Source organism: Uloborus diversus, chromosome 10 (assembly GCF_026930045.1).
Source record: "Uloborus diversus isolate 005 chromosome 10, Udiv.v.3.1, whole genome shotgun sequence".
NCBI lineage: Eukaryota > Metazoa > Arthropoda > Arachnida > Araneae > Uloboridae > Uloborus > Uloborus diversus.
In genome coordinates, this window is record NC_072740.1 from 7,032,057 (window position 1) to 7,053,243 (window position 21,187).

At 32.9% G+C, this 21,187-nt stretch overlaps 1 protein-coding gene across 1 annotated transcript in view; it reads left to right on the plus strand.

Annotated features, from left to right (window-relative positions):
* The window catches only part of LOC129231593 (fat-like cadherin-related tumor suppressor homolog), a 354,750-nt gene that overhangs the window by 181,547 nt on the left and 152,016 nt on the right, over positions 1–21,187 (plus strand). The window contains 1 exon segment of the mRNA XM_054865953.1: positions 20,581–20,642. Coding sequence (XP_054721928.1) covers positions 20,581–20,642 — 62 coding nt within the window.

Here is a 21,187-nt window from a genome sequence, read left to right on the forward strand (position 1 = left end):
AGTGGTTTCTTAGTAACTCCTTGTTAATAAATATTCCTAGATTCTTCGAGATAACAAAAATTTGAATGTACATTAACTTTTTTTAAATTTTTATTTGGTAAGGAAACTAATTTTGATATTAAGGCATTTTAATGTGCAAAGATGTTGATGCTTAATGTTTTACAATAATTCTCGACCTTTTTGCGAAATATTTTTTTACTCTCTTCCCCGAAAGCATGGAAGTAGGATATTTATGTTGAAAGAATAGATATTATGATTGTATTGATTATCAGAATAGCATAAATAATTAATCATCCATTGATTAATCGCAACAGATATACTTTATTAACCAAAAAGTAGATTTTTTTTTATCGTACAGACACAAAATTAAGCTGTATGTTACAAGGGTTTAAACTACTGTTTCTTTGAATTTTAAAGTAACATAACCAATGTATAAATATGATACTTGCAGTTCCAGTTTGTATAGAATATAAGTTTTTATTATTAAACTGAAATGAAATTTCGAATCGAAAACAATGTAGTATTTAAAAATAAAGCGGCTTTCTTTTCATCCATAAAACTCATGGATTAAAACAAACTTTCGGTATTTATTTCAAGGATTGAATTCTTCTTTGAAAACTTCTAATTATATTTAATCATTTACTTAAAATATAAACTATCGTTTTCAGCATTAACGTTTCACTACACAAAGTGGATTTAAATAAAATTTTGAATCAGTAACGCAATGAAATGCAAAGTAAGATTTTCTGCCTTTTAATAAAATAAAATAAATGTTGTCAAAGTAGCATGTTCATTAAAAATAACACAGCAAAATACGGTGAGTGTTTCAAGTTTTATATTGCAAAATTGTTAAAATATAAGATATTGGATTAGTATAAATATTTTTATACAACATCAACTCTCTCAACAATATAATGTCCGTGAATAATTGATTGTTTTCTTTTTTAAATGTCAATGAATAAAGGGAGACATTTGTCATATTAACTCACAGAAACATAGAATAAAAGTAATAAATTAGCTTAAGATTTTAAACAAAAGTTTTAAAATACATATAAAGAGATGAATCAATTACTCGTGTTATTGATTTTGTATTGCACATTAATGCATGCTTACAATTCTGTTAAACATAAAAGTAATAGTTGCTTGTTTCAAAATGTTGCTTTCGTTTCACTGACATTTTTCCTGAATTCACTAAACAAGTATTCAGATTACAGATCTGAGATAAATAGAAGCATTGATGATAAAGTTTTAAATATTAACTGCGCTGAAATAATTTGAACTTTAAATTTTGGCCAAATAAATCGATATTGTTGAAGAAAAGTAAATAAATAAATAAGGAACTGGCCATTTAATAAATACGTGTTTACACGGAAGAGTTACAATAAATACTTTATGAAACACCAAAAATGGCAAAAAAATATCCTGTGAAAATAATCCTAGAAGAAGAAATGAACAAGAACTCACTGTAAAAAAGTAAAAACTCAAGGAATGCAATATTTTTAACTACGATGCGTTGGAAAAAAAAAACAAAACAAAACGTGAGTTTGAATACAAACAAATATTAAAAATATATACAAAAAAACATTGAGTTATACAGAGATGCACACTGGGGGGAGGGGGGAGGGATAAAAGAAGTGAAGTCATCTCTGCCGATTCAATGCACCCAGATTTTACGTTTTTCTTTATTTCGTTTCCCTCTAGGTAAAGGATATAATTTGGTGCCCGATTCTGCCCTATTCACTCACTTAACGGCACAGTAAGTAGGTGCTAAAATGAACGAAGAAATAAATATACCGATAAATAAATATGAGCAAGAATAGCGAGAACGCAATGTTAAAAGACCGGTAAGCACTCAGATTTTGGCCCCAAGATGTCAAACGATTGCCCACGTGATCGGTCACATCCAATAAGAATCGGAAGCGGCACCAGACAATAGGGGAAAACGATGTCGCTACTTCTTCTCCGTTCGAGGGCTTTAGGGTAACCTCGTCCAGCCTTCAGCTGAAAGCCATTGGTTTCAACAGATAAATTGCCGATCACCAATCCTAATACGGTAGTTTAGGTTAGTTAGGTTAGTTAGTTAGTACATACAAGTGACGGACTTCTGCTTGTGATGACTGTGTCTCAGTGAAGCAGACTCGTTATTAAGTCGGGGGACCCTAAGCGTGTCGGGGGGGGGGGGCAATTCCCTCTTATTCTCAGAAATTTGTATTCCAACGCAACAAGTTGGCGTAATTTTTGGTATTTAAAAAAAAAAATGCATTGAGTAAATACCCTTTGACTCCCCCCCCCCCGTCCTTCCTGGAAAAAGTCGAAAGGACGGCCCTGCAGCGAAACAAACTTAACGGGACGACATAGTTTCTTTTTTTGTCGAATTTCCTTACGCTTATTAATAATAAACAATTCTATAAAAAAAGATCCGCTAGATCTGAGACAATGTAAGCAAAGTACACTAGATGACATTTAAAATATGATTTTAGAGTTATGGAAAAAACAATCCAACGTAAACATAGTCAAGTCCCCATGGCACTTTTCGATTCCAAAGGGTACCTGTTCGCACACTTAGAGTCTCAAACAGTTAGTCGCCTTCATTTTTAAGTGTACCTTTTAAACCATGGTTTCATCAAGTACAACTCGCGATTTCTGTCTATAGAAACAGCTTTCACTCAAAAAATGTGCCTTCGAAGTCTATCCCTGACGTCCTAACTCGGACGCAGTTCAATTTATCTCCTTTTTGGTAAATGCTCAAAAAGAGGATGATCCACTGAGAAGTCATTTTGCATCATAAAAGGAAAATGATGACCTATCGAATTGAGATGGAAATGCTTATAGAAATGTGAAAATTATGTTAATATCGTCATAAGTATTCACTTCGGAATTGTTTTGAGCAGCTTTAGGTAATTGATAGAACTCTGCTTAAGGGCTGCCCATAAATGATATCCCGCTTTTTTTCAATATTTCAAACCACCCTTTTGTCAAAATATCATGAGACCCCTCCTCCCTTGAAGCGTGACATCATTTGTGGACAATCCCTTAGAACGGAGAGGCTGCATATTACTTACACATTTTTTGTTATCTTGGCTGCTTCATTTTTTTTTTTCATTTGAATCAGAACAAAACACAGGCCTTTCAGCAATCATAGCCGACGTAAATCTGTAAATCAGCTGCATTAAGTAATGCATCCCCCCCCCCCAGCGTTTGATTATTATTATTATTATTATTATATTTATTTTGTTCCCTTTTATAAAACATATTTGAATTTCGTTTTAACAATGTCTGCCTAAAGCCTAAATATTGAAAATAATGTCTTAGGGGTAAACTTATTTCCGTTCTTTTTTCTTTAACTTAGAAATAAAAAACAGAGTGGTATTTCTTGATTTAAAGGAATGACGACAAACTAGAAAATCAGAGTAGATTGAAATTTATTTCGTTGTCACCTTCATTAACCTGCGAGAAGAGGGCTTCTGTTTTAAACAAATTATGCAGATTGGATTGCTATGCAAACTGAAATATAAATTGGAATCAGTGATGTTCATCAAATCTGAAATATATTTTGAGATTGTTAGTTGTATCATTTGAATCAAATTGATTTTTTTTTTTTTTTTATTACCTAGCAAAGAAAGGGAAACAAAAATATTTTTCCGATTTTGCATTTATCCCAATCCCCCATTTTGAAAAAGTCCTCTTCCTTATTCCTCAAGTTAATGACAAAATTAAAATATATGTTACCATTATATTAAAGCAAAACTGAAAATGAATGAAGTTCTAGAAACAACTGAATAATTAAACCGTTGAGAAACAAAAGTGGTTGAAGTCATTTTTTAAAATAATTTGTCATTCACCATCAGAAATTAGTTTTAACCTCATTTTACTTCATCCGAAAGCAGTAGCGCAATCAGGGGATGAGGGTGGGGGTGGGGGCTCACCTGGCCCGCCCACCATTTTAATAAGAAGAAATAATAATGTTAGGGGAAATTATTCATTTCTTTTTAACAAGAAAGCAGTTGCGCAACCAGGAGGTGGGTTGGGGGGCTCACCTGGCCCCTCGTCGCCGGATAATAAGAAAGTCTTCGAAATGCTACTTCTCCGAAACCCTCCTTCCAAAAGCGTTATGGAGCATTTCAAATTTCGTTTCTCACTATTCGATTGCTCAAAATTTCCAGGGAACACCCCCTAAATACATGACGACATTGAAAATCGCTTAAAATTTGCGTTTTTGGAGCTTCAATTTCAAAACAGTTACCAGCCTTAATGTTACCAAATACGGTCTTCAATCGCGTTTTTAAGATTTGAATTTCAGAAAATATTCGAACAATCTAGTGTCATAAAAACATAGATTTTTTAAACTACTTAGAAAAAAAAATAAGTGGAATAACTCCTCAACCCCTCTTTCTAATATCATAGAATATTGCTTAAGTTTTTCGGAACCTTAATTTCGAAATATTTTCTAGAAAAGAGCTCTAGAATCCCCATCCCGTAAATTCTTCAAAATGTTTCTGCAATTGCCGTTTGGAACTTAAATTTCGAAAAATTGAAAGGGAGAGAAAGAATTGATTTTGATATATTTTTTGAAAAATCGATCGGAGACAGTCCCTGAGTGCCATCCCCTATAACCGCGTCCCTGACATCACCAAAGAAGGTCTAAAACTGCGTTTTAAAACTACAAGTTTCAGATTATTTTTAAAAATATGCCTCAAACAGAAAGAGAATTTTTTTTCTAGTTGTGCCACTGTCTGAAACTTGTAAGTTTGTGGATGAACCTAGACTTAACTACGTTATATAGAAGGAAAATAATTGATTTAAATACAAAATAATTACTGAAAAATATTTTTTATAAGTAAAAACTACAATACGAAAAACATTCTCTCTCGGTGAGGTGAGGTTCATAAGGTCCCAAACTGCAAAAAAAAAATCGACTGCATTCAGCATTAATTTTCTCTGTTACGCTCAAAACGCTATATAGGCTCAAGTCAGGGGTGCCCCAATGGGTGGTCATCTTGCCCCTCCAAATATTTCCTTATTCGGCAAATTTTGTCAGACGATTCTTCAAAATTACCATCATTCGGCCAAATTTGGAGTTCTATTCGGCAAAAATATCATTATTCGGCGAAATTGGTGTTCCATTTGGCAAAATTATCATAATTTAATAAAATTTAGAGTTCCATTAGGCAAGTTGAGAATTTCCACCCTCCCGAAAATTTTAATTAGGGGCACCCCTGGCCCAAGGGAAGTAAAAAAAAAAAAAAAAAAACAATAATTTCAGAATTTAAATTTTTCTGGTGTGTGGCACCCCGCCACTGGAGCGTTAATGCAATATTTTCCTTTGAGGCGTTAAAATGGAGAAATGATTTTATGAGGAAGTGAGCAGTAGTTTTTCTTCTCGCCGTCTTCTTTCATTTCCACTGCAGCAACTCGAGACGAATTCGCTATAGTAAGAGAGTGAGAATGACGGCGAAAACGTAGAAATCGACCATAAATATCTGGAGGTGACAATGTAATGTCTTTCGAAGAAATGCTTCTCTCATAAACCTGACGTTAGATTCGGCTTTCATTGCTCATTCTTTTTACCTCACATTTCTATTGCTCTTTAAGACGTCTTCTGGGACATCGCTCATAGTTTGCCTATTTCTAGGAGCATTGATTAGTGTTAAAACTGATTTTCATACCAGTGGCGAGCAATTTTTCTCTTAGTTTGAGATACAGTAGTGTCCGTTTATAGCGAACTTGTATGTAACGAATTTGCGGCTATAACGAAATAGTTTCGATTCCCTTTGCTTTTAAGGCAAAAAATTACAATCTTGCTTATTTGGTTTACACAGAAAATAAAGCAAAGAAAGAAACATGGAATTCCAACCTTTCCCTATTTTTAATACAGAATTCAAACGTGTTTTTTTTTTTTCGAAAATTTCAAAAACTTCTTTTTTCAGATACTGCCCTTTACCTCCCCACGACATAGTGCATGTAGTAAGTGGAGAGAAGGAAGTCGGCACAGTATTAAAAATAAGCTAACAAAGGCAGAAAAAAATGTTCAATTTAAAAACAGTAATGTCTCGAGCTACAAAACCTTTTAGATTCCTAGTTAATAAAAATGTGATTTTTTTTTTTTTTTTTTTGATGTGCACTATTTTTACTTTTTAGTGTGTTTTATTCATTTTTTTTTTACAACGAAATTTTTATTTGGTCCATTTGACTTCGTTAGAAAAAAGGGTGCGACTGTATATGAGGCGTTCATAGCTAAAGTGAATCAAGTCAAAAAACGACTTGATCTACTTTAACTCTGAGCCGCTGATATAATAGGAGCCCGGAATGAGAATATTCAGAGCTAAAGTGGATCAAGTAGTTTGTGAACTAGATGAACTTTTGCTCTGAACGCCTCACATTTATATGCAAGGCGTTAAGTATCAAAAACAGCCCAATCCTTAAAATTTTACAGGGAAGACAAAAAAAAAAAAAAAAAAACGCTGGTTTGAGCTGTTTTCCAAAAAAAAAAAAAAAAAAACGGATTTTGACGGCAGTTTTCGATTTGATTGAACTGGATGCGTTTGAATTCGTTTTAAAACGCTCTAGCGTCCCCCAAGGGTGCCAAATTATGAAATAAAAGTACTTTTGAAATTCATGAATTGAAACTGGTTTTGATAGATAGATATAAATAAATTGCGAAAATAGCATGCTTGTAATTTAACCAAATATGAATGTAGGGATCTGGAGTAGGGTGGTCCAAAATTTTGAAGGTAAAATTTTTTTGAGTCCTACCCTCCCATTTTGTGCCAATGCATTAAAAAATAAATCAGACAAAATTTGAAAACATTTGGATAATATTTAGAGGTTGCTCAACGCAGATGAAGTTTCATCATTGCTGAATGGAACGTTTATGACACACGACCATTGACCTCACTAAAGTTAAGAGAAAAGAAAAACTGCTATTTTTATTAACAAGAAAACAATTGCTTTATAAAATTGCTATTATATACAGTCATAACAATAGCTATGAAAATATTTTTGTAAATATAAATACATAAATCTATTCCTTTAACAGTCGTGATCGAATAAATTTTCAAGTTGTTGTTGCTTATGTATATATTCCTAACTGTAAACTTGAAATACGCTCTTAACTGTAACTGTGACCAACAAAACTATTCTTAATTGCTTTGGTTTTAGTTTCACCTCTATTGGAATGGCAGTTTGCACTTATTTTTGAAATTCATATGTCTCTGTTTTAAAATAACTGAACATGGCAAATACCTCAACTAGATCAAAATCAGAGGATTATCTTCTTAGTTCAACCTGACAAGTAGTAAACTACCTTCAATTCATATGACATTAGATATGTTTCTTCATAACCATATTGAATTAAAGAAAACTGTAAGAGAATCTTCAAGAAATACAATAGAAGGAATAACAAAATTTTGGCAAAAAGCTAGAATACTCATACAAAGACCCCGAAAGAAATGGATGCCACTATGCAATTGATTTCTCCTGATGAATCAGAAGAGTTAGAATATGAAGAACAAGTACCATTTTTAGCGAAAGAATAATATTCAAAAAGGAAGAAAAAAACGAAAAAGTTATGACATCACATTTGGCAGCAGCTTTGGACAAGACAAAAGTTTCTGATCGCAGTGCTATGTTTGTAGTTGCTGAAGCAGCAAAGAGTTTAGGGTGTGAAGTAAATGATATTACTTTTAAGTAGAAGTTCTATTCACCAAGAGAGGATGACACGCCAGTATAATATGTTTCAGCAGTTGAAAACAGAATTTCAGACACAGAATGCTAAATTAACAGTTCACTGGGATGGTAAATTGTTGCAAGACTAACTGGCAAAGAAAAAGTCGATAGACTTCCTGTCATAGTATCTGGGTAAAATGCCCTTCAGTTACTTACAGTATCTAAACTTGAATCAGAACTGGAGAAAGTCAAGCTGTTGCAGTTTATGAAGCTTTGCAGGTTTAGGACCTAACTGACAAAGTTTCTGTGATATGCTTTGACACAACGAGTGTCAATACCAGGGAAAGCAACGGTACCTGTGTTTTACTAGAGCAAAAACTAAAGAAAAAGTTACTATATTTTCCATGTTGACATCCCATTATGGAATTAGTTATTGGTGCGGTGTTTAATAAATGTTTGGGTTTTTCTTCCGCACCAGACGTACCTCTTTTTAAATGATTCCAGGCATACTAGGAATTCAAAGACAAAGACAAATACATCATAGGAATTAACAATAAGGACATTTTAGCACAAGTGACAGACGTAAAGGATGATACAATAGTATTTGCTGAAAGATTACTACATGACACGCAAGCAAGACTATGACTATCGAGAATGTCTTTATGCTTAATATTTCTCGTAAAGACCCTCCGCATGGAATCAATTTTGTAGCACCTGGGGCTATGCATCATGCTATATGGATGTCCAAAATTTTTTATTGTTTCAAATTATGGATGTTTAGCTGTCAGTTTACCATCACGTCAATAGAAGAAAAGGGATTGCAAAAAATATGCATATTTGTTGTACGTGTGGCTTGGATGACTGCTTCTATGCCTCAAAATGCACCATATAATGATTTTAATTTAATGAAATCTTTATTGAAGTATAAAAAGATTGATGAAGACATAAGCAAAACTGCAACGCAGAAATTTGCCAATCACCTTTGGTATTTGTCAGAAGAGCTCGCGGCATTAGCCCTTTTTGATAATAAAGTGCCACACTGCATTAAAAGACAGATGGTGAAGGCGATGAATGAAGTGAATGGTAAAAATAATGTGGTGGAGTGCCCTAAGATTTCGCTAAAACATTTTTATGGATATGAAATTTGAAGAACTTGTTACAAAGGGGTCAATTTCATTTTTACAAAGCATGGGTTTACCTGATACCTGCATTAATGTAAATCCAGAGATCTGGGAGCTTCAGGAGGATTTTAAGAAAGCAAAAAGGATTATTCAAGGAATTTCAGTGGTTGATGATAATGCTGAAAGGGGTATAGCCCTTATAAAAGAGTTTAATGGAAAAATGACACACAATGAAGAACAATTGCAATTCTTGCTGCAAGTTGTCAAAGAACATCGACTAGCTCATCCTGAATGCAAAAAGCAGAGTTTGTAATATGTACTAAGGAAAGCCGTATACATAACTGTTGAAATATTATTATTATGTAACTATTTTTAACTTACAAAATGCTGGCGATTTTTATTAAATAAAATTATATACTTTTCCTAGCGTAAGTTTTATTTCTATCTGCATTTATGGCATAAAATGGTAAAACGCAGAACTTTGAGGCTATTGAGCTACCTCTACATGTTAAAATTATGAGCTCAAACTTCACAATAATTATTTTTTACTCAGATGGAACCAAATGAGAGGGTAGGCCCAATAAAAATCAGAATTTTTTTAAAAAGAGCCTTTTTTGGACCACCCTAATCTGGAGGCTGTACACAAATTTACAATATGTATCTTCTACTATTTTTTCGAGTCAAATTTTAATATCTTAACTCTGTGTTTTGATCATTTTTGCAATTAGTAGAAGTTTGCATTTGGTGCTAACGATTGTGAAAATAGAGGTTATTCAGGTTAAGCGTGGGCATGCTGTAGGGGGGGGGGGAATAAGGGAAAACAATAGGAAAAAAGTTCTTGCTAAAAGGTGTTCCCGAAAGTTATTTGCCCGGAACCACTTCACGTAGAAATACTAAATGTCTTGAGTATTGAGGCGTAAAAGGGAACCCCCCCTATTCGAAATAGATACCAATGTCAGGTCGAGCGAGCGTCACTTACTACAGGGGATATAAGTGATGAAAATGATTGAGAATTTCCGGAACAAACTCCATTTAGTTAAAACTCTGCCAACTCTATCTCCCTTTTCATTAAATGCAATAGTTGCTAGAACTGGTGTGCTTGACGTTCTCCCTTCATTTGGACGCTGACCTGATCGCTCGATTACTTAAACCGGAATGAGCTAGATGAGCGGCAATCCTGCGCCTCGCATGATCCTGATTGCGTGAACCATTCCGACTGGGATTCGCGACTCTCTTGTCAGATGGAAATGGCTCCGGATTATTATTGCGGGATCAGTGAAAGCACACGATCGAGACACAATGAATGGCTGTGTGCTTTCAAACAAAGCAGCTTGGAATGAAAGCACTTTAGACATGGCTGGATTAACCAATGAGCAAAATAAGCACGTGCTTAGGGCATCATGAGGAAGGAAGACACCAGAGGATTTCCGCTAAAACACAACAAATCGCATCACTTGCGAAAAAGTAAAATAGTGTGATTTTCTTTTTTTTTCCATTGCATGTTTGAGGGCACAAAAACTCCGAAGAATATATTCAGTTCATGAGAATAATTAAACTGCAACAATATAATACTATCAGTCTATAAAAACGCTATGAAATGCGCTCTTTAGATAAACGTAAATGACATTGAAAATAAAATAAAAACCTCATTAAAGCTAATTCCATTAACAATTTAATTTTTAATCTTGATTTTCTAAAATACATTTACTTTGCATTATTTAAATATATTTACTTTACATTATTTAAATACATTTTCTTTGTATTATTTAAATATATTTACTTTGTAGAGAGAAATAGTGATTGAGGTTCAGTAGGGCACTGTTCCATCAACATGTCCCGCTGTTTCCTCAATGTAGTATTTTTAAATAAAGAGTCAAAAGTTTCACAAAATTTAATAGTGAAATTTAAACAAATATATGTACATGCAATTAAAACTGTTTCAGCTTTGACTATAGAATTTTTTTAACCTTTAACTCAAAAAACTACAACCTGATTTATCTTATTGTGGTAATAGAAATAAAACAGGCTGCAGTTTCCCTAAAAGAAGTATGGCAGTGGCTAGTTTCCTTACTCTTGCCGTACAGGTTAATATGGCATACTTTACTAGTCTTGAGTAATTGAATATGAAACAAATAAATGAACGATCAAGTGTAATATTTAATTTTTATTACTGTCTGCATATGTTGCGTCATGTCATTCAGTCTTTTGGTTTTGATTGTTTAGGAAGAGTACCAATGCATAACTATATACAATACTGTTAAAGCTAAAATAATAATATATATATATATATATTTTTTAATGAGAGTGACGAATTTTGAAAAAGAGGTTTTTTTTATGATATCATTGCTAATGATATTTTTTTTAATCTAATCTGTCTCTTCCCGCACGAATAGCTCTGGGAAAAAACATTTTAATCAGTTTTCATTTTCAAGAAATATTCTGTCTCTCACATTTGTCATTTGTAGGAGGTAAAGAACTTGAGCAACGAATAAAAAAACAGTCATTATCTTACTTTACGTTACTTATGCAATAAGGGTAATAACACAAATCCGCTTAACGAAGCCAATTTCCAAATTCACTTCATGAAAGAAAAAGAAGGAAACACTAATCATTAAGCATTATTCAAAAAAGAAAGAATTTCTTTCCAAAATAATATAAACAAATAAAAGAGATGTGAATAAAAAAACGGTAAAAAAACAAGTTGGATAAAGAAAAAAGTAAGAACTAATTACTGTGTAAATAATACGAAACCACTTAAAGACCTGGAGGGTGAAAAAAAATGAGTAAATAACGCAAAGCAATTTCTTTGATAGAATTCTCGGGGACCGTTTTGAAATACGGAACTAGTTAATGAAGAAAAGAAATTTCATTTTTTTCGCATTTGGTATGTGCTGTTATTCGAGCAAACAGAAGCATTTTTTTTTTTTTTTTTTTGTAGTGTGAAGAAAGCATCTAAGAATTAGGTATGTACAAAAAGCCGACTAAAATAAAAAACCTGTGGATATATGTGTGAAATTGTAAAACAAGTGCTTCTACATTTTGCATGATTTCCGCAGTTCGAGTCTGAAATGCGAATACATCACTATAAACACAAATGGCTCCCCCCCTCCATATTTATTAACAACTTGCACCCCATCCCTCTCACTCTTTTTTGTTTCTCTTTAACTCTCGCCTTTTATGTTTATTTGATACAAATAGTCCATATATTTGTTTTCTTCGTAAGATTATGAGAATGTTGTTTTTATTTCATTTGAGAACAAACAAACAAAAAAAAAAAAAAAATCATGAAGTTACTGAAACGCCCTTTTAAAACACACACACATGTAATGCCAATGTACAATTGTCTTAATGATGCCCTAACTTTTTTCGGACAACAAAAGTAAATCTCTCTTTCAAGGATTTTTTTTTCTTTTTGCACGTATTCGTTGTCGAATGTATTAACAAAACTAGTGACACTGAGCTGGACAATGAATATGCGTTATAACATGCATCAATATATAACTTTCATAATTTCACAGCCATGTGGAAACTACGTGGAATCCAATTGTGTATCATAAAAAATCATTAAGATATCGGCGATCTTATGAGTTGTATTTTAATAATTCTCAGAAAGGTAGATGGGTGGTAAGGTACTGTCCACAAATGATCTGTGTTAATCATTTATCACAGCGCAGTAACTAAAAGATTGCGTTGCCAATTCACGAACAATCCCGTACAAATCATCACGTATCCGAGAACACAGCTCCTTAGATCGCCAATATCTTTTTCAATTTTTTCGATATTCAACTGCAATTTTTCACATTAGCTGACTACGAAATTAGGGATGTTTTAAATCGGTATCTTTCATGAATGCCCAGATAGCCATAGTTCGCAGGCCCTGATTACCATACAGGCCAACTAGGCCTGGGCCTGGGGTCTCATCTTCTTAAGGGCCTCGATTTTTTTTTTAAACGTATGCATAGCATTAAAAAATCATGTATTTTTGTAAAAATAGTAAAAATTCTTCTTTTAAATAAATGTTAAACATTATTTTAACATTACTTTGCGTTGACTTAAAATAATACAATAGAGAGGGGGGCCTCTAAAGCAACGTGGGCCTTAGGCCTCACTTTTAGTTAGTCGGGCCTTGATAGTACGTATTACATTCTGTACATCCCTTTTAGTTCTGACTTAATCATTCAATGCCTCTTTCTCTATAGTAATCGGTTATGGCTACTCCAAAGTCAAGCCTCCTACCTTATTTTAAGACATTTCCGTCGTGACCAATTCCATGTAAATAACTTACGTGAATCATGTTTTTATTGTCCTCTCATTTTGAAAGTTAGTTTTTTATCTTTTCCACTTGGCTTTACGCGGTATCGAATGTTTGTCTGGAAATAATGAACCTCCAGTTTAATAACTCTCAATAAATTTTCTCTTGCTAGGAAGAGGCACATTTCCTAGATTAAGAGTTATAACAGTTCAAAAATACCTTGCTTCATTTTGACATCGTCTCGAGATTGATTTTCGCTTTTGTCAATAATGTCTTGGAACTCCTCGCCAATCGATAAGCGTAGGGAAGCTTTAAAATGCCACATGCTCAAGTAAATGAATCGGTTTGTGTTGCACGAAACTCGAATGATGACAAAGACGCCAAGAAAGAGTACTTAAATGAAATGAAGCGTTTAGTATCTAAAGCAGCTCAATCTATTTTTAAAAATTTTATGGGAGAGACGAAAAACATTTCACGCTCTGCCCACTTCATTTTTAAGATGTTTTTTCGTTTAAAAAACATTCGATGTACGACTTCGTTTATGTTTTCTTTTTAAATTAGCCATACTGTCTCGTTATTAACGGGGAGAAAAATGAATTGAGCTGGTTTTGAAGGAAAAGGGCTTTTTTTTATTTTTATTTTTGAATTTTAAATTCAATTTCCCACTACATTAAAGTAGTTTTTTATTTTTATACCGTGTAATAACTTAAGGTGGTCACAAAAACTCAATTTTTACCACGGCACCCCTCTAAAATCTGCCAATGGGCTAGAAAATATGATTTGCAAAGTTTCAGCTTAATCTGATAACATTAAAATGTGCCTCAAAGAGGCTAAAGTTACGAATAACAGCTATTTTCTACAAAAAAATCCGTATACATATAGTTTTTCTTCTTTAAGACCAAATTTCCTAAAAAGTTCATTCTGGTATCATTTTATAGGAAATGTTATTCTCGGGATAACCTATTTGGTTCTTTTTTTTTTTTTTTTTTTGCAAAATGTGCCGAATGGTACTTGGCAGTTTTCAGGTCAGCTCACAGAGGATATCAGTAATGAGAAATTTTCGTGCAAAATCTAAAACATTACAATATTCAATTGCATTTATTCGCTCTATGTTGGTTTTATTTTTTCCATTTAAAAGGCTTCATTCGGAGGTATTTTAAAAATCAAATGCAACAAATTGTTGATTTAAAATAAAGGAACCAAGCTGTTCAGAAGAGAAAGCAAATAGTTAAAATTCCAAAAAAAAAAAAGACACACTTTATTGCTTACACTGTTGAATTATACATCAATATGTTATTATTCTTCACTGACAAAATAAAGTGGTAATGACTTGGATATGGCAGCTTTTGAAGAATCTGGAAAAATCTGTCTGCATTCAGACATAACTTGTAACAGAAATTATCGTTTCGCTTCATCTTTCGTCAAAAAGGAGTTAAACTCTTGAATTAGTTTTACACCTCTTTAACTGAGTAATTGATAACCGTCAAACTGATTATTATCTTTTTAACTTTAATAAAATATTGATTTTCACGCTATTCATCAGAATCAGTATTTAAAAACTCTATCGATTTCAAATCTCTTTAAAAAAATTTAAAGTTTGAGGAGAAACAAAATATTCTACTTATTTGTCCAGTAGACTATTAACTTCTTTCAATTTGAGTTGTGCTTTTGTGTCCCTATCATCACAATCATCTTCATCATCTCCTACTTCGGATCTTCATTTTGCACCCTTGTTTGTTTTGATCATGTCAGATCAGGGGCGGCAAATAGGGGGGTCAAGAGGGGGCGGTCGCACCCCCAAAGTTTTTGAGCAGAATGATAGAAAATGGGTGAATTCAATTTATGTAAGTCGGAAATCAATGTTCATTAAAAAAATCTCGCTGGTTCTCAGTAACTATTTGATGAAACTGGACACATTCCCAGACTAGAAAAAGTGTTTTTCGTTATTTGGATGATGACTTGGAAATTCACGAAGTATTTTTCGGCCTTTTCACGACTAAATATTTCATACTTGTGTGCCCAGTGTAACGATGGTATGTCCAGTATGAGAGGCTCGTGCAAAGTGGTGTGGCTGCATGGTTTTCTCAAGAAAATTCCTTGATATTTTACATTCACTTCTACGCTCATTTTTCAAGTGTATATTTATTTGACGAGTGTTCATCGCTTTCTTTTGCAAGAAACACGTTTCAGCTGCTAAATGCATTATCTGCTTTCATAGAAACTTCTTAAAAATGCATGTGCTTATTGAATTAAAAAAAATACCATATCAACAAATACCTTTTATGGGGTTCTATAGTCATGCAATCTCGGAGTGACACAAGATGGTCTTCAAGAGTTAAAACCATAAAAATCTTTCTCTATAACTTCAAAGCAGTGATTTCACGACTGTGAGAATCATTGCAAAACGATTCTTTCAATGGTGAAAAAGATCATGCTTTTCAGTATCTATGACTTCGTTTGAATTTTTATTCAATTTGTTTGTATTGAGGAAAGTGTTTTAAAAATGCTTTACTCCATCAAAACATCTTCAATCGGCTACCCTTAATTTTTGGACTATTCAAGCCACAGTTCAATCTACAATTGATCTGTGCGTTCATACTACCATAGTTCAATCTGCAACTGAAATTGAAAATAGATTTTACATAGATGTATATTTCAATCAATCGTGAAACTTTTTCAAAAAAATTCTTCCTCCGAGCCAATTTTAAAAAGGCGCTGAAAAATAAATAAATAAATAAAAAATTCCACATGACGATGTGAAGTCAAACACTGATTTTTTAATACTTTGTATGAAGTAATAGATTGTTTTTCGAATAAAATTAACACAAGATTTGATGATAATTATTTTTCTGCATGGTTGGCTCTATATTATCTGGAATGGATTTTCTGAAAACGAAAAATAAAATGTTTCAATTATGAGTAAAGTTTTTAGCACTAGGCAAGAAAAATTACAAGCAATATACCGTCAGACCGGTTATCACATCCAGAGACTGCAGTTCCGTCCTTGTTACGGACTCTTCAGCCTGGAATAGTGAATAACAGAGCTGGTGGCAGATGACATCTCATTGAAGCTGAGAGCGCCGACGAGACTAGATTATTCAATGATGAAAAATTAAGCCCCTCACAATTTTTGAAGTAGCCTGGGTGATTTTGAAGAGCGAGATATAAAAAGTGTTTTCATACATAACTTTGTTACTTCAATCTTCAATTATTTTTTAACTATTCCAATCAGCTCAGCTGGTAGAGAAAGATTTTTGTTAGGTCAGAGAAAGATTTTCGAAGCACAATGGGCAAAAAAAAAAAAAAAAACCTTTTCTCTTTAACTGTACTAACAAAACAGCATGACAATGGGCACTGATAGTAACACTTCCCTGTTCTTCCGAATTCCAAAAATCATGCATTAAAACTTTTCCAAAAGGTATAAAAACTTCAGTATCGAAATGTTTTATATGAAAACTTATTAGAAAATGAATCAAAATTTTAATTGCTTCTAAGCACTAATTTTTATTTATATTAAACCGATTTTATGACCACTTCCTGTCAGCTAGGCTTGCCAGACTTCTGAAATGTTCAACCGGGACCACCAGGATGTATCCCCCCCCCCCACAAACGTCGCTAGTGTTCAAAAGGTACCCACCTGTGGCTGATTTTTGGTGTTTTAAAGGGCAGTTTATTCTTAATGTTACGAATAAATGGTTACTAATTATAAACTTAAAACAGGAGTTATGAAAAATGACGTAAGTGGATAAGATTTGAGTATTTCACTTTCTAAGATGTAAATATTTAATGTAAATATTTTTTTAAAACTGAAATAAGATGTAAATAATTACATTTTATTTCAATTTAAAAACACTTTGAATGAGGAACAAAAAAAAATGAACAATATTTAGATATTTTAAGGCTTTTTTAGTCTTTTCTGGTTTCAATCTTGTAAAAATCCTCACAAGCTAATCCGGTATCAATTTTCAAGTGACTGTTACAAATGATAAAGTAATTATCCTAAATATTCCTTCACAGTTAATTATTTTTAAAAATAAATTATAAAAATAAAATTTTTAAAAATTTGTCTTTTTACGGGACGTGAAGTAAACCGGTCAGGACGTCGGAATTTTGTCTGAAAACCGGGACTATCCCGGTCAAACCGGGACGTCTGACAAGCCTACTGTTAGCTAATGTGTGTTTGTTACCGCACTGTGGTAATACATATTTAAGAAACTCGACCCCTCAAATGAAATGCTGAAATGCCGCCCCTGTGTCAGATGGTTAATTATTTTAGAAAGCCCTGTTATAGACAAAGACAGATCACATTATGAAAAAAAAAAACTTTTAAAATTCATAAATTCAGCTGGTTTTGATACCAAACGCGTCGAGTTATCTTTTTTTTTTTTTTTTTTTTGTTCACATTACATTTTCAAAAGATGGCAAGGAACAGATAAAAACATATAACTTTACAATGTTCTATCTAAGGAATAGTTCGAGTGGCTAGTAGTGCAATGAACGGACTAAACCACGTGCTTGAATAAATGTTGCTGTTGAAATGTCATACAGCATTAAACTCAATATAATGAGGGTTAAGGGGCTGTCAACTGAATGTAAAGTAAAGGTGACTTGAATCATTTTTGCATAAAACGTAATTGTGTATGCATGATTGCTGTTACTCAAATTTTACATGAATTCATAATCTTGCTTGCTAAAAGTCCGTAGCATTCACTCATTTGTGAAATATGTGCAACTTGGTCGACTGTTTCAGTGTTCATTCAGCATAGCTTATTCAAAGATTTTAAAATTAAAATTATTCTCAACATTAAATGTTCCGCCAAATTCCTTAAACTTTATTCAATTAAGATTTTGACGAAGAGCGCGTTCGAAAATGGATTTTCTAAAGTATTTTTTCGAACAATTGAAAATGTTTATCACTAGCGCCTATCACTAGCCACATATGTTCAAATTTTAGTTAATAAATCTTTAAAACTAAAATTTATATTTAGCCCTCAAAAAGGAAGAACATTTCAGATATTTTGAATTTGTTTTTATTTTTCTTTTTAACTAGAAGTAGGAAAAAATAATTAATAAAAACTAAAAGGATATTTCGCATATACAACATTAAAGCAAGTTAGAGATTGATTGATTGAATCCGGGAGAAACTAGGCCCTCTTAGACTCATTAAGATTTAAAATATGGGTTCTCTGGAGAAGCATCATTTAAAAGAACAATCCTAAGACCTTAAGAGAACTATGAATGGGTATTGAACGTGAAATGCAGGCTCAGACGTGCCGTCGAAGGTGGTGTCTAATGTTTCCCATAAGTCATACATGCATTGAAAGTGCTATCTTGTTAATTTCATTAGGATGTGTATTAAGCCAGCACAGTTTCTATTTGAGCTTATGATTGAATTTTATTTGTATTAGACTTGATTTAGAGCAGCCTTTATTTTGCTCAGGGATTGCAATACCGGAACGAAAATGCAAAACCGGTATTTGGTATTTTCAACAAGTAATACCCGGAATGCCGTTATTAATACCGGTATTCTAAATTTCTCAAAAAAATTATCAAAACCATGGTTTTTTTTTGCCATATTTCATAATTTTGTAAAAAAATACACTAATAATGAAATTTTTTTGTTTATAAATGTAAAATGAAGGAACAACTGTTATAATAAAGCATCACTATTAATAAGAAACAAAATGCATACATTGAATTGTCACTAAGCCTGGAACTTATTTAGCTTGGCCCATTCTATCACTAAGTCTATCTTTATCTGAATTTACTCTGGACGGTGGTACTGTTAATAATGTGAGATACATCTCCTGTAACTGCCTCCAAGTCCTTCATCTTTTAATAATTCGGTCTCTTACTTGCTTGATTTGGATACATCTTTTTCGATTTTTCTTGTGTTTCTTTTGTACTCTGAGTAGTTTTTTTTATAATTAATTTATTTATTTATAGCGAGTTATGATTTCTTTTCGAAAGACAATCCTTTTCCAATTTCAATATATTTTTCAATGGTTTTCCCTTGATCAGGATAGGTCTGTGTTTACTTTTTCTTTTTATTAACCCTTCGGTCTGAAATTTGCAATGAATGTAACCAAATGTGATCTAGTTTCTCTTATTTGTTTTCGTTTTCTTTCCACAACTGTTTGCAATTATATTATTATCTGAAAATATTTTCCAAATAACCGTGTTTTTTCTCTATGCAAGTTTTCAAGGTAGTAGAAAAATGCTAAATATTATATTGCCAATTATACAGCTATACAGTATAGCGAGACAGGACAGCACACGAATACCGGGAACAAGAAACTACCATTTGTTGTATTAGCAAGAATTTATTTTCTCGAAATTCGATACTGCAGATACAAATATTTAAAAAATATATTATAAACTATTGCTGCAATTGATAGTTAAAATAAATTATTAACATTTGTAGTTGTACTTGGAATCTACGTTTACAAAAGGGCAAACATATGATTAAGAAAGTGGAAGAAATAAAGACATGGTGCACATAAAAGCACGAAAATGCGATTCATCACACCATCCAGTGATAGAAACATCATTTCGTATTGTTGCTAGTTATATTTATTGATATTCTATTAATTCGTAATTTTCAAGCCAACTGTTTGCAACAATCGGTCTATTTTGGTACTGCCTCATAGAAAAAGAAACGCAAGTTCAAAATAACAGTAAATATCTAATAAGTTAAATTGAAAACCAAGGGCGCCCATGTAGTCTTAGAAATTAGAATTACCTTGCTTTTAGTACATTTTTTTTTTTTTTTTTGCAAAAATGTAAAGCCATTTCTTCTCCGGCTATTAATGAGTAAGTAATTAAAAATGTCAAATTTTAATGACTCTAATCTGTCCTGAAATCTGCTTCCATGGGGAAAATATCCTGCTAAACCAGGGTTAAAATATCTGAGCCCACCCTTACAACTTTGCATATGGGCGTCCATGTTGAAAACTCTTTAATTAAAAACCATTTATTAATAAGATAAATAAATACCTTTGTGCCAATAGTAAAGTCAGACCAAACAACGTAAGTAGAAGCACAAATTTGTAAATTACAGCAGACACGTGTTTCGGCGTTACAGGGAACGCCTTTTTCAATGCAAAAATAATGAGCTTATGGATGAAAAGACGTCGGATGTCTTTTCATCCATAAGCTCATTATTTTACCTTTTGTCGGATGTCTTTTCATCCATAAGCTCATTATTTTTGCATTGAAAAAGGCGTTCCCTGTAACGCCGAAACACGTGTCTGCTGTAATTTACAAATTTGTGCTTCTACTTACGTTGTTTGGTCTGACTTTTCATTTATTAATGTCAGCTAATACCCAAAATACTGGTATTTTACTTCAGCAAATACCGGTATTACGAAATTGCAAAATAGCTCGAAATACCGGTATTCGGCACACCGGTATACCGCTATTGCAATCCCAAGTCATATTCCTATAGATAGAAAATATCAAATGTTCCAAATGCTGAAAAGTTGTGAATTGGGAAATGAATCCACTCCTGTACATTAACAATCATTTTGTCTGTTCTTACAGGTTTGATAACAACGTCATCGAACTTGCTGGACAGAGAAGTTCAAGAAGAGCATGTTTTAGAGGTATTTTATTCCACTTCAAAAATGAGACTTGAGTAGTTAAAAAATCTCTTATCGTAAACAGAATTTCATGCATAGGCCATTAGAAAATTAACGGGGATTTCTCGTCCCTGTGATTTTACCGGCTTGAAGTTTATTCTTTTTGCATAAGAAAATTGGTATCAGTAGGGAAAAAGTGAGCATTTGATATTTGTTGTCTTAAGTTTACGCTTTATTTTACATGAACAGAAATTCCGAAGTAGGAAAAATATTTTTTTTTAAATTAGCTGAGAATACAAAGCTGATTAATAATGTATTTTGGGGTAAATTGTGAGTTGAATAGATATTTATCCATAAATAAACAGCTATTCACAATGAGTTACGAATTTTTAATTTGCTTTACCTCGTCATGTTAAATATACTAAAGTTTAGTACGAAATGCTCTGTAACCTTCATGGAGTGTCTTTCACTTGGTGGAAGTTCCGCAAGATAGCAATATTGTGTTGTTACAAAGGCATAAGTGAAGATCAAGTCAGCCATTTTATCTTACAATGTTGCTGCATGTACAT